The 14,261-nt window shown below is 40.0% G+C and overlaps 2 protein-coding genes across 6 annotated transcripts in view; both read left to right on the top strand.

The window, feature by feature from the left end:
• Nucleotides 1–14,261, top strand: part of Kirrel1 (kirre like nephrin family adhesion molecule 1) — a 1,148,154-nt gene that overhangs the window by 247,907 nt on the left and 885,986 nt on the right. The gene's annotated exons all lie outside the window — the stretch shown is intronic.
• The window catches only part of Dclk2 (doublecortin like kinase 2), a 118,137-nt gene that overhangs the window by 11,443 nt on the left and 92,433 nt on the right, over nucleotides 1–14,261 (top strand). For both annotated transcript variants that reach the window (XM_051199371.1, XM_051199370.1), the window contains exon 2: nucleotides 3,682–4,013. In XM_051199371.1, coding sequence (XP_051055328.1) covers nucleotides 3,682–4,013 — 332 coding nt within the window. The remainder of the gene's footprint in view (nucleotides 1–3,681; nucleotides 4,014–14,261) is intronic.

Raw genomic sequence — 14,261 nt, 5'->3', positions numbered from 1 at the left:
GTCCAATTCTGTGCCCATAGTAGCTTTTCAGCACTTTCCTTGGTGGAAAGCACCATAAACCCGACAGTTGGATGTAGCTCCATGAGAGGACTTTGCTTGGCTTTCAGATGTGTTGAAAGAATGTGGTCCCAGACATCACCCACCTCATTTTGTGTCCACAGCAGATGCAGGCATCGGGGATGCCCTTGAGGCCTGACACACAAGGGTAGAGTGCACACAGTACCCCAGCCAGAGCAGGGTATTTTGTTTACTTTGCTGACTCCCATACTTCTTAATTCTGTCCAGTGTACTGTTTGGTTAGAAAACTCAGTTACATTGTTCAACACAGTAAACAGCCTTACTTTTTCCTACTTTGTGTTTTTCTTAAGCAGCTATGTGAAAGACTTACCTTCTGAGGGAGATGCATACATTAGACTACAGTGCATCGAGTATCTCACAAATGTTAGACTTCAGGAAGGGCAAACATAACTGAGTGTGTTTTTCTTTAGTCATTCTTTTTGGGAAACTTTTCCTTAGTTGTGGAAATTAAGAAAACATTGAAATTCTTAAGATTTGCTGGTATTAAACCCTAAGTGCCTTTCCCTGTTTTTTTTTTTTTTTTCTGCATTGCTAATATGTCTATCATTTTCTCTATACACGAAGAGTGTGCGCTTCAGGCTTAACCAGGTTTTGTTTTCCTCATAAAGTTGCCTGCCTGCTCCTACTGTAAGAATGAGGCATAATCTCAGGGTCCAGATTTTATATCACAGAATTTCTGACTTGGACATCAGGATTATTTATAAACTAGTTAGGGGCATTAGTCTAAAATGCGGGTGTATGAAGCTTCCACTTTACAAGATCCATGTATAGCTATCCTCCAGCTGGCATTGTACTAAATAGTGGAAAATTTAAAGCTTTTACTTGAAGAGGAGGAGGAAGAGATACTCACGTTTACCCCTCAAACAACCAGCCTAGCACTGAGAATCCTAGCAACAGATTTTAAAAAGTAAAAATGTGTTGGAGAAGTATCTAGGTCAGCAGTTCTCAACCTGTGGGTTTCTGAATGACTCTTTCACAGGTATTTACTTATGACTCTCAACAAAATAGAAAAGTTAGTTATGAAGTAGCAATGAAAATAATTTTATGTTTGGGGTCACCACAACATAGGGAACTGTAAGAAAGGGTGGCAGCATTAGGAAGGTTGGGAACCACTACTCTTTGTGCTAGATTGTAACTAGGGTTTGTTTTCAGAATGACTAGGGAAAGTAAAAACCTTAACAGTGTGTTCATATCTCATCTACCAGTGACAGTTTCAGAAGAACTAGGGTGAGGCTTATAAGGAACAAAATCACCTACTTTTAAAAGAAACACTTTCTTAACCAGTTAAAGAATGATTGTGAGAAATCAATAGCTTGTAAGCTCAGTGTGTGCAGAAAACTGTGTGTGTCTCTGTGTTTGTCTGTGTGTGTATATGTGTGCGCCATGGAAGTGTGGGGTTCTGTTTTTCTATAGACACTTTCCAAATTACAGAACTGGTCTCTGAGTTTCTAGTAGGACTGTTATGAGGGGAAAGGGTCTGAGAGAGACAGTTATAATAAATACCTATAACTGCACAAGCAAATGAAGGGGCTCTCTCTACTTGTTTCTTTCCGTTCTTCTGAGCCCATGTGTAGAAGAAAGTGAAGACAAGATGAAAAGCAGGTCTGCTGGCTGGTGTCAGCCTTGCAGGGATGGGTTGATCGAGGGAGATTGACATAGTAGATGCCTGCTTGCTTTCTTTTCTTTTTACCTTATTATAAGGGATTACCATTGACTCACTATCCCCCATCTTAAGGAATAAATACCTTCTCTCACTAAGGGTATTTTTATATATTCTTGTTACACATGTTGGGTCAGGATATTCATCAGATCTTCATCATGCATAAAAATGGCAAGGATTTTTGTGGATTTGACCATTACTTTTTCTGTAAAATTAAATGATACCACCATTATGTTTTTCTCACTAATATATACATGTGTATTACATAGCTCTATTAATTTGGTAAGTGTTCTTGATATTCTGCAGTTTTCTTATGATCATACTGTGAAAATGTTTCTATGGAGATGAGAACTCAGGCGACAATGGTTGGGATAGCTTTCAGGGTTCTGGCTGTAGAAGCTGTGTCATAGCTTAGGATTGGTTCCCAGCTTCTCCCCAGCAGGACCCTAACTATCCCTCTAAAGAGAAGACATTGCATGTCCTGAGCACTCCTTTTCATGTCACTCACTTGTGCCGGTGCCTTTGGGATTCTCTGAGGTTCTCTATTAATTAGTACTTGGAGAACATTTTGATAATAGCAAATGTTGACATTAGTAGTTTGTCCTCAGGCTTTCTTTTTCACTATTTTGGTTAAAACATTTATGATGTATTACTATATGAAGAATGAATCTCTACTAAGTATATGAAATAATGTATTTTTATGAGTTGTAGCTCATAGAAAATCTTAGCATTTAACCTTGTATATCAAAAAGTCAATATCAAAATTATTGAGTAAGTTACATATATTTTGGAAAAATAACAGCTTTTTGGTAAGAATTTTAGAAATTTTGGAATGTAAAAAATGTAGATAATCTGTAAATGAATAGGCAAGTAGTATAACTTCTGTGCTTTTCTTAATTAAACAAAAACCTGGTTAAGCTTTGTGAGAAGTTACTGTATCATTCTAACTTAATATCTGCTTCCATTTAAGAAGATAAGGAAAAGGTTGTCCATTTGAAGTTTTATTTTAAGTTTATAGTTCTTCATGGTAAGCAGTGCCTGCAGAATGCTACTTTTTGAGGAGGCAAAACTTTACTTTCCAGTGCTTCAGTAATTGAACAATGGTACAACAACTGGATGTAGTTAAGCCAGCTGTGTAAGGTGTAGGTAGTGATTGCTGTTTGAGTAGGACTGAAATTAGAAGGACTTCGTTTTTTTATGAATATATTTGTGATGCAATTATTTCAATCAGAATGAACTATTTATATTTATTTTTGAGACAGGGTCTCACTGTGTAGCCTAGACTGGCATGAAACTCTCTGAATAGCCTAGAGTATCCTTAAACTTGGTGGCAATCCTACCTCAGCCTCTTGCTCCTAGGGCTACAAGCATGAGCTATCATATCCGGTGTGATCCCTCTCCCTTCTTAGCATATAGCTCAGGCTGGCCTTGAACTCACAATCTTTCCACTTTACCTTCTGAGTAGCTAGGATTATAGGATCGTACCATATCACCATGGTTGGTCAGAATGAGATTTTATGAAGAATAGATTAGTTTGCTTTTGGAATTAGGAAGCACTTTGTAATTTAGCTATTTGGTCCATTTACTTCTGCAGGGAATGATACTGAGAATCAAAGTGTGAAGTAATGACTTACCAAAGGTGACATGACACATTTGGGTAAGATAAAACCCAGACATCACTCTTAATTTCTGGGCCTGGTGCTTTTCACATTATAGCTGTCATTCTCTGAAAGCCAGTCTAGGTAATTTAGAAGAAAGGGAGGTGGGAAGAGGATGGTAAAGGAAAAGGGCATTGCACTGCACCCCCTTTCTGTGACCACAATTTTAGGAGCCGACTTCCAGGTTTCCAGAAGCTGTTGTTTAGACATAATGCATCCAGGTTTACTGTGGCCAATGCTCAGATGTCTGATACTGTGCTAATAAAATTAATATTTTCCTTTTAGGTGAGAGTTACGTGTGTGCCTCCAATGAACCATTTCGTAAAGTTGATTACACCAAAAACGTTAATCCAAACTGGTCTGTGAACATCAAGGGAGGTACGACCCGAGCCTTGGCCGTGGCCTCTGTGAAAAGTGAGGTGAAAGAAAGCAAGGATTTCATCAAACCCAAGTTAGTGACTGTGATTCGAAGTGGAGTGAAGCCTAGAAAGGCCGTGCGGATCCTTCTGAATAAAAAGACTGCCCATTCCTTTGAGCAGGTCCTAACAGATATCACCGAAGCCATTAAACTAGACTCAGGCGTGGTCAAGAGGCTGTGCACCCTGGATGGGAAGCAGGTAAGGAGCTTCCTCCCGTGGCTGACTACCTTGCCTTCATTAGTTTACCTGTTGTCGATTATCTTTGCTGGGGATTGAAGAGGCAGTCTGGAACTTACTGTGTATGTGTAGTACAGGCCTAGCTTGAACTTGGGATCCCCTGTCCTCCCAAGGGCTAGGATTAGAGGTGTTCAGCATGTCCAATTCTTGTGCTGCTGCAGTTATATACTCAACAACGGAACACAGTGATCTCCCTGGAAGGTTTACATAAGGAGTGTGCTTGTGAATTAGCCTTTGGCCAGAAAGATGTAAGGGCTTCTCATTTCTCTAGATACCTCAGATCCTTGTGATCTTCAGTTTGTTAGAAGGAAAGATGTAGATTTCTAGGGAAAAGTGAAGTTGAGGTGGTGCCCTATGCTAAACTAGAAGATTCAAAAATAATTAGTGTTGCTTGTTTGTATATCACAGAAGTAAAAATTAATAACATATTTCCTCCATTATGTGTAATATGAAAAATGCATTTCAAAAGGAAGTACTGTCACAGGAATGTCCATATACATTTCTTCAAGAACAATAGAGGCAGTTAGCATTTCTGAAAAGTGAGTAGTTGGCTGAGAGTATGTAAGTAGAATTATGGGAACAATGTATCAAAGGATCTAATTGCTTTGAAAACTTGGGCACAGCATAAAGAAGCATGATAGTGAAGTGAAAGTTGAGTTTTCCCAGAAGTTGATTATTCATAAAGACAAACGGGCTTTATGTGTTTTCCCAAATTGCATAAAACTAAATTATTTATATTTGTATTACATTAAAATTTTAGTTCTCAATATCAAATTTCTTCGTTTTGTTTCTTTGCTTAGCATTCCTTACTTTGGAAATTTTGACTCTGGTAAAGCTGAGAAAGTAGACTATATAGGCCATCAGAGAAGCATGACAAAACATCCAGTTGTGACTAGGTTGTTTGCTACATTATTTCATAAAATTTTCAGTATATGTTTTCGGGCTTGGGAGCTAGCTCAGGGGGAAAGTATGCGCTTGCTGTGTTCCAGGCCCAGGGTTCAGTCCTCAGCTCCAAAAGTAAGTAAGAGAGGGCAGGCCTAATGGCATCGCCTTAATCCTTGCACTCAGGATGGATGTACATAGTTAGACTCTGTCTCAAAACAACGCAAAAAGAGCAGTAGCAGCAGCAAGAACAACAAAATCCAGAAAACTAAAAAAATAATAATAGATTCTGAGGTTATAGCAGAATAGTGTAAGATTAGTTAATGATCAGATGGCTTGACAGTATGAACAAAAACAAGACACTTGTACAAAAGAATTGATGTCCTGAATAGTTTAACACAAATCAACCTAAGATTTACTTGACATGTATGTGAACGTAAGTTAGGAAAATGTAGTGAATTTTTTTGAGGGGGGGCTACCAATCAGCTCCCAAATAATGATGCAGAGGCTTCTTATTATGAAAGCTTGGCCTACAATTTAGGCTTGTTCCTAACTAGCTCTTATAACTTAAATTAACTAATTTATATTACTATGGATTCCATCATATGGCATAACCTCTCTTCCATCTTGCACCTCCTGTTTCCCCTCTGTGTCTCCTGGCATCTCCCTGTGCCTAGATACCTCCCTCCCTGCCTCCCTGCCTCCCTCCCTGCCTCCCTCCCTCCCTCCCTGCCTCCCTCCCTGCCTCCCTGCCTCCCTCCCTCCTTCCCTCCCTGCCTCCCTCCCTCCCTCCCTGCCTCCCTCCCTGCCTCCCTCCCTGCCTCCCTGCCTCCCTCCCTCCTTTCCTTCCTCCATTACCTCCCTCCCTCCTCCCTCCCTCCTTCCCTCTGAAATCCTGCTTATACTTCCTGCCTAACTATTGGCCATTTAATTTTTTATTACACCAATCATAGCAATACACCTTCACACAGTGTGCAAACATCCCACTACAAAGAAGCAAGATAAGGTGAATTAGAAAATGGTTATGGTTGGCACAGGGAAGACAGGAAGAAAAGAGACAAATATTTAACATATCTAACCAAAAGAAAAAGTAACCTAAATATGCCAAATTAGAAAACCATAAAAATATGGCATAGTTGGATGTGATGGTACAAGCCTGTAATCCTAGCAAGTCCAAGGCCAGCCTGGGTTTATATCATGAGTTTGAGGCTGGCTTGTGTCATGTAGCAAGATACCCTATCAACCTCCTACACACACACACACACACACACACACACACACACACACACACACACACTACCATAGAAGGATTTCAAAAATGAGAACTCAAATTTGGAAATCTCCAAATGAATGGCATTCATGGAATATGTAAGTGAAACAAAGTAATTGAACATCAAATCGGAGTAGTAAATATTTAATTTTTAGTAGTTGGCCAAAAGAATCTTTTCAAAAAGGTTTTATATTTTGAAATTTCAATTTTTAAAGAAAAAATTGGGGGGGGCAGAATTTCCTACACAAGCACTGTGCATTTACATCGTTTCCATCTCTTCTCCCCTTGCAATTCTTCTTGTGGCCCCCGCCCACACTACCTCTCAAACTCACCACTGGGTCTGTAGTCATTGTGCCACACATACCCCACCCCACATAGCCCGCCAGGGTTATTTAGGGTTCTCATATGTGCATGCGGCACATGTGTTAAGCGCTGACCACTTTGGATTGGATAACTTATGTGGATGCTTGTCCTTGGGGAAAACTGATTCTCCCTCTTTTAGCAGCCACTGGCTGCCTATAGCTCTTCTCTTCATCAAGGGGTGGGACTTTGTGAAATTTCTCTCACCCACACTGGCATGTCAACTGGTGCTGTCATCATGCAGGTCTTGTTTAGGCCACTCTGTGGACGAGATTTCATGGGTACAGTTTTCCTGTCATGTCTAGAAGACAGTAACAAGAGGTGTTCTGGGTCCTCTGGCTCTTAAAATCTTCCTTCCCCTCCTCCATGATTTTCCTGAACCCGAGGAAGCAGGAGTTACATTGTAGGAAAACCAGTTGGGGCTGATCACCCATGGTTACTTGTTCTCTGCATTGACCAGTGTGTGTCTCTGTAATAGTCTCTAGTGTGAGGGGTGAGAGGTACACTTGTCTTTGGGTACAAGAGTAAGCAATTAGAATATGAGTAGAAACCGTATTGATTTTGGAAAAGGACAACTGTGGGTTCTCCTAGGGTCGCACACCTCTCTAGCCATAGATATTTGGCTTGGTTTATAGTACAGATGTACATTCCTCCCTATTGAGTAGAGCTTAAGTTCTTTTTGACAGATGTTGGGCACTCCCATGATAAAAGTGCCATTATCACATACTGGGGCAACATGCCAGGAAGGTATCACTGAGGTCCCTAAGTTTTATAGCTGGGTAGGACTGTTGATCTCACCTTTCCATTGGTAGCTTTCATAGTGTCTCCAGGTACTGCTAGAGAGCTAGTCCTTGGGGAGGAGGCTCCCAGGTCAGTTCCATCTTTCTTCCCCCAAGGCCTGTGTCTGAAATTGTGGTGTCTTCAGCAGAAGAACTGAAACCATATTAATAACAATGTTGAAATGGAAAAGAATTTCCTGAGAATAGGCAAGGCTGATCAAACTGTATAAGAATTAAATTTCTGGATGTCAAGCAGCAGCTTTATGTTGAGTTATGGCAACATACTATTAAGGGGATCCTGGAAAAGAGTAAAAGTGGAGAAAGTTTGAAAGCACAGTGACCATGAAAACTGTGTAAACTAACATTGATTTGAGGACTGGGATTGTGACTGTTTGTTTAGCGAGACCTGGGTGTTATTCCTGATCTCACCCGGCAGTCCTTCAGTCTTCTTCTTTTAAATAAAGAGAAATGCCCATTGTTTTTGAGTGTGCAGTGATTTGGCCTTGTCAGAGTCTCCAGCCTCTGCCTCTCAGGTGATGAGATTAAAAGGTGTGCATCACTGTGCCCATGCCCAGCTCTGCTTTCTTGAAGACTTTAAAATGTGTGTGGTGTGTGTATGTGAGATATATGTGATGTGTGTGTGTTTGTGTGTGTGGTGTGGGGGTGTAGTGTGTGTAGTGTGAGTATGATGTGTGGGGGGTATGGTACGGTGTGTGCAGTGTGTATGGGGGGTGTAGTGTGGTGTGTGTGGGTGTAGTGTGTACAGTGTGTGTTTGTGTGATGTGTGTGTTTGTGTGGGGTGTGTGTGTGCTTGTATGGTGTGTGTGTATGTCTGGGGTGTATGATGTGTGTGTGTTTGTGTGGGATCTGTATGTGGTGGGGTGTATTGTGTATGTTTGTGTGGTGTTTATTTGAGATTTTCTCTGAAAAGAAATAAAAAAGGAACTTAGACATATTAATGAACTGTGAACAATTTGAGACTGTCAAACTTTTTTGTTCCGGTTTACTTACTATCCAAGCTTGTTTTCATTTAAAATTAATTGGCTCTGTGACACAAAGATATAAATTGTCTCTTAGACAATGCAACAGAAGCAGTCACTGATCTCATCCTTAAGTAGTGGACTTTTCAGAGGTCTTGTTTTCCTTCATGGGCCTGAAGGCTTTGGGATGGGAAACGTTATGAGGTGTCATGTGGCATCAGCATTATGTTCTTGTTATAGTGTGCCTTGAGTTTTTTCCTCCTTTAGAATGCTCACATTCCCTATTGGTATGGACTCCACTTATAAGAATTTCTTAGTGATTAACTCATATTTAATGTCTTCATAAAATAACTTAAATCATCTTGTAGGATTTCATATGTTAACTTGTGGGTTCTAAACCAGCAGTGATTTTTTTTTGGGGGGGGTCTCTAGGAGACATAGAGCTGTATCTGGACTCAGTTTCTGGTCGTCACAACTAGAAATGGGGATTCTGGTGACTGGTCATTAGAACTCAAGAGTAGTTGCTAAGGATCTGAAATTCACAGGCAACTGTAATAGGATTCTTTGGGCTCCACATATTAATAGTGCTCAGATTTTAAAAATCCTGGTTTAGTGTAATAAAGTTACTCAAAAGGAAATACTCTGAGTATTGACATTGTTTATAGACATCATGCTGAACTTTATTTTATACCTTTATTTTCAGCAGATAGGCTACAGGGGCATCTGTGCTGTCTAACAGACACAAGCCTTAGAGAGCTGTGCTTTATAATCTCCTGGCTTGGATTTCTGTCTTCTTTGTGTGAGGGAAGTGCATGGTTAGGTAGTACAGCTTCACAGATGCTTAAGGAAAGAGATCATGGATGCTTTTCTAGGTATTTAAAAGTTAGGTGCTGAGCCTCATGATTTAATCTTAAGTTTTGAGTGATTAGAAGAAATGTCATGGTGTAATGGTTTGGATTAAGCATGTCACCTAAAGGTGTCTGCTTGCTTGTCAGCTAATGGGGGTTTGGAAGTCATTGGAATGTGTATGAACCTCTAACCTCATCACTGGAGTCATTGGTTGATGAGATTACAGTTTGATTGGTTGTTGGGAGGTGATGGAAGCCAGCTGAAAGGAGCTTCGTGGGGGCATTTCTGTGAGGTGACCTCTTGTTCTGACTTCACAACTCTCAGCTATTGCTCTCTGTTGGCTGAGTTGAGCAACCGCCTTTGCTATGTGCTTCACCTGCTGGTTTTCTGACTTGCCCTATGCCCAGTAAGCAGCTGATCATGGACTAAGACCTCTGAAATCTTCAGCCAGTGTAAACCTTTACTCCTTTTAAGTTCTTGAAGGTATTTTGGTACAGAGACAAAAAAACAAATATCCATGTTTTTCATCTTCTTTTAAAAGTACGAACTTCACTCAGGAGGCAGAGGCAGGGGGATCTCAGTGAGTTTGAGGCCAGTCTGGTCTGTAGAGTGAGTTCTAGGACAACCAGAGTACACAGAAAACCCTGTCTTAAAAAACCAAAAACAAAGAATCTGTACAGTCTGAAGTTGTGTGTAGCTCAGTAATAAAACACTTGCTTATATGGGTGTGGCCCAGGTTTCATCCCCAGCACTACAGAAAGGGAAAAGCAGATAAATGAAAACTATTAATGTACAACCTATGTATTTATAAATAAGGAATATAGGCCATTCCATAATTTTGTTTACACATACAGTGAACTTTGGTTATTATTTTTTTTTAAGAAACAAAGCCTTGAACTTTTAATCACTTGTATTTGAAAACTAAACCTTTCACACATTTTAAAAGTTAGAATGCCTTTTTTTTTTTTTTTTTTTTTTTGAAATAAGCTACAGTGGCAGTTCTTCAAAAATGCCTTTTTGTTGTTGTTGTTATAGAACTGAAAGATCCAAATATAACTTTGTCCACATATGTGAAGAATTCTAGCTGTTAGCATTCCCAGAAACAGCAGAGTTTAACATAAAAGAAACATTTTATAGAATCTTGGAACAAGTTGATTCTTGTCATGGACAGAGGCAAAACAGACTTAGAAATTGCTTGCAGTTGATGCTTTTAGGGTAAAACACTTCCAGACTTTAGGACCAGTGCCAGCGTCGAGGTGCCCACGTGCTGTGTCCTCTGAAGGGAACGTGATGTGACGGCGTTGGTGTGCCTCTGTCATATGAGCCATCTTAGAGTTTAGGAAGCTTCCCACCCTTTCTTCTGCAGTGCTTAGTTATTACATGGGTCATTAGCATATGGCCTGCTAGTTTGCAGATCCCTGCTCTGTTTCATTTCTCAACTTCTGCTTTGACTTAACTCCTCCCTGTCCTGGTGGAAGTGCTTATTTTCATCGTTAGTGGTTATTCAGAGAGTAAAGGTTAAACTTGGCTATGCCTTCCACATACTCAGGGTTTTGCCTCATAGAAGAAGCTTGAATTGAGTCTAAATTAAAAAAATCACTTCATGAAGGAGAATAGTGAGAACTCAGGCTTGCTGTCATAGTAACCCTGTGTAGTTTAAGTTTCCAGATTTAAAAATTGACCTCGTGCATTTGTTGTTGTTAACATAGAAAAGCTCCACTCTCAAAGTGCACCATTTTTCATGATTATTTTTTTGGGTATTTTTAGAACTGTTAATTGTAGTATGATGTAGCTGCTAGACTCAGCCAGTGCAGTGAGCTTTGCAGTTAGCATTCACCTCCATGCAGGCTTAATGTTAAGAGCCTAAGGATGGTACATATCGATGCAGCCAGCACCTACCCAGAAGGAATGCTCCTGTTTCATAGCCATTTCAGGCTTTTACTTGAAAAGGGTTCATTTGCATTTTTTTCTGTTTTGTACTTGCTTATGGTAGGCATCTCTAAGTATGTGCTTGAAAGCATTGATTATATTTGGAAATTTTGTTCTTGTTTGTCTAATGCAAGGTCATTAAAAAGCCATTTCAAGTATGAGTTATGAGTATCATGTATGAAAACTCACTGATGCTTCTATAATATAGACAGTTGTGCTTTTTAAGGTTTTAGATTCTTGAGCATCTAATTACTAGTTGTTAGCTTACCTATTTCCTGTAGTAAAGTATTATGGCTGAATGTTTGAACATGGAAATGAATTTATTACTGAGCCAGGTATCAAACCCCCAGGGCGGTGTGCTTGCCAGACCAGAGCTGTAACTGAGCAGCTTCAGCAGCCCTTTGATGCTTGTATAAGTGAAAACTAATAAAAGCCCACTTTGGTAACTTAATCCAAATTTCAACATCTTTTATGTTTCTTCACCTAGTATAATAGTTCATATTTTATATAGACCAAAGATAAATATCTTAACATTTTAGAAGCCGAAGGTGGTTTATTTTTCTTGCAGAACGTTTCCTCCTAGGTGATTATCAATCAATGTTGTAATAATTTCTCCAACTTCAGGAATCAAAGTATGGTCAGTATAGTTTGTGCCCTAGGAGATGATTATATAGTTTGGAGCCCAGGGAATATAGTTTGATTTAATGTATTCATTTCCTATGATGTAGTCCTACTACAGGACACAGTTTGTACTTTAGCAGTGAGTGATGACATCAGATAAGATTTTTTAATGGTAGTAAAGTTAATGAGACACTGATCTTGAGTGTCAGGCTTTTTATACATGTTTAGTTTTCAAGATCATCCTGCAGTGGATACATGGTCATATTCTTACCTGAGGAATGTTACAAAGTTCATTCAGAGAAAACTCTTAGGAGTATGTCTGTGTGAATAATTACAATGTTTATTCAGAGAAAATTCTTAGGAGTATGTCTATGTGAATGGTCACAATGTTTATTCTGAGAAAACTCTCAGGAGTGTGTCTGTGAATGGGGTGTGTTTTTGGTTATGCATATTCACATGCGCATGGAGGCCAGAGGTTGACATCAGCTGTCGTCTTTGGTTGCTCTCCACAGTACGAGGTGAGGGAGATTCACTGGACCTAGAGTTTGCCTTTTTGGCTAGTTTGACTGCCAGCTTGCTCCAGGGATGCCCTTCCTGACTCAGACTCCCGGGATTACAGGCAGACCACCATATCTACCTGGCTTTGTTCCTGTGGGTTCTGGGCATCCAAGTTCCAGCTTCCTTCTTGAATGGCAAGGGCTTTTACCTGCTGAGTCATTTCTCTAGCCCTCAAAGAATCTTTGACTTCAAGTGACTGTCTTCCATATAAAGGTGTTCTTCCAGACATGCCTGCTTTCAGAGCCAGTTTCTGACATTCAAAGAATGCTTACTTTTATGACTTCATAATTATTTGCAATTGTAATTTCCAGATTCTGTCCTGTAGCAAGTTTATTTATTTTGTCTTGAACAAGCGTCCTAAACTTTTCCGTAGTCTGTAGTAGCCCTCAGAAAATGAAAAATGGTCCTGTGGTGGTGTGAATGAGAATGGCCCCACAGGTGCATATATTCGAATACTTGGTCCCCAGTCAGTGGAACTGTTTGGGAAGGACCAGGAGGTGTGGCTCGGGGGTGTGTGTCACTAGGGGTGGTTTTTGAGGCTTCAAACGCCCATGCCATTCCCAGTTAGAGCTCTCTCTGCTGCTGTCTCAACATGTAATCTCTGAGCTACTGCTCCAGTGCATTGCCTGTCCGCCTGCTGCCATGCTCCCCACCAAGGTAGTCATGGACTCTAATCCTCTGGAACTGTGAGTCCCCAAATTTGATGCTTGTTGTAAATTGCCTTGGTCATAGTGTCTTCTCACAGAAATAGAGCAGTGACTCAGACAGAACCAATGAAGGATATTCAGTAACTATGGCCCAGAATACAGAAGTTCTGAGCATGTACTTATTATCTTGAGCCAGTGTCTGATAAATGGGAGAGCAGAATTCAAAATTGAGATCTGCCCTACATTTATAGCTATCCAAGCTTAGTCATATTATGTAACAATTGCAATAAATAGTAAAACACCAAAACAGTTTGTCCTAGTCAGAGGATTACGGATGACTTTTCCTCTGATAACTTTTCCTTATTATGTGGTAAATAGTATTTTGGATAGTCTCACCAGAACTGAATATTGTGGGAGTGAACTCACCCAAGAGCCAACTTACCAGTTGTCTCTAAGAAGGCATTTTTTTAAAGTTGTGACATAATGTGATTTTTGGCAATGGTGGAATTAGTTCATTCAGTCATATTTTGTCTCTATTCTGTTAGGCATTGTAATAATTACTTGAGAAACAGGTATAAGATAAATTCTCTACCATTGTGGCAGAAAAGACAGATATAAAAGCTAATTGTAAGACAAGGGATTCTGTCTTTGGCCACAGCGATGCAGTGAACTTTGCAGAAGAATAAACTCTTTGTAGAGTTGAAACATATTCCTCATGGAAGAGGTGCAGTGCCTGCTCAGGCCATTCCACACAGTGGAGTAATAGCTTTCAAGGAGGTTTAGTTTGCAAGGAATAGTGCAGGTTTTGGACTGTGTCTATTTGATTTTTTTCTTCTAGGCCTCCACATTTTTTTATCTTTTAAATTTTCATTTTGAAATTGTACTTAAAATTGTATAATGATTTCATATACTTTTAAAAATACTTTAAAATTTATGTTTGTGAGTGTTGAGTGTTTTACCTGTCTGTATATGTCTGTGTACTGTGTATGTGCCGGTGTCTGAGGAGGCCAGAAGAGGCCTGGAATTGGAGTTACAGATAATTGTGAGCCATCATGTGAGTTCTGGGAATTGAACTCTGTTCCTCTGGAAGAGCAACCAGGGCTCTTAACCTCTGAGCCATCACTTTAGGCTTTCTGTATAATCCCCATCCAGCTTCCCGTAATGATAATCCTTCCTGGACTGGTAGTTATCTAAACTAGGAGACTGACAGACCTTACATAAGCTTTAAGTGTGTCTCCTCAGTGTCCTGCCTCTCACATTTGATCCAGGAGCCCACAATGCATTTGCTTTCAACCCCTGATTTGTGAAAGATTATTGGTCTTTCAGGATCTTGT

This window comes from Phodopus roborovskii, unplaced genomic scaffold, assembly GCF_943737965.1.
Source record: "Phodopus roborovskii unplaced genomic scaffold, PHOROB, whole genome shotgun sequence".
In the NCBI taxonomy this organism is placed as follows: Eukaryota; Metazoa; Chordata; class Mammalia; order Rodentia; family Cricetidae; genus Phodopus; species Phodopus roborovskii.
Note: the sequence above shows the minus strand (reverse complement) of the source record. Positions and strands in the feature narration are given on the sequence as shown.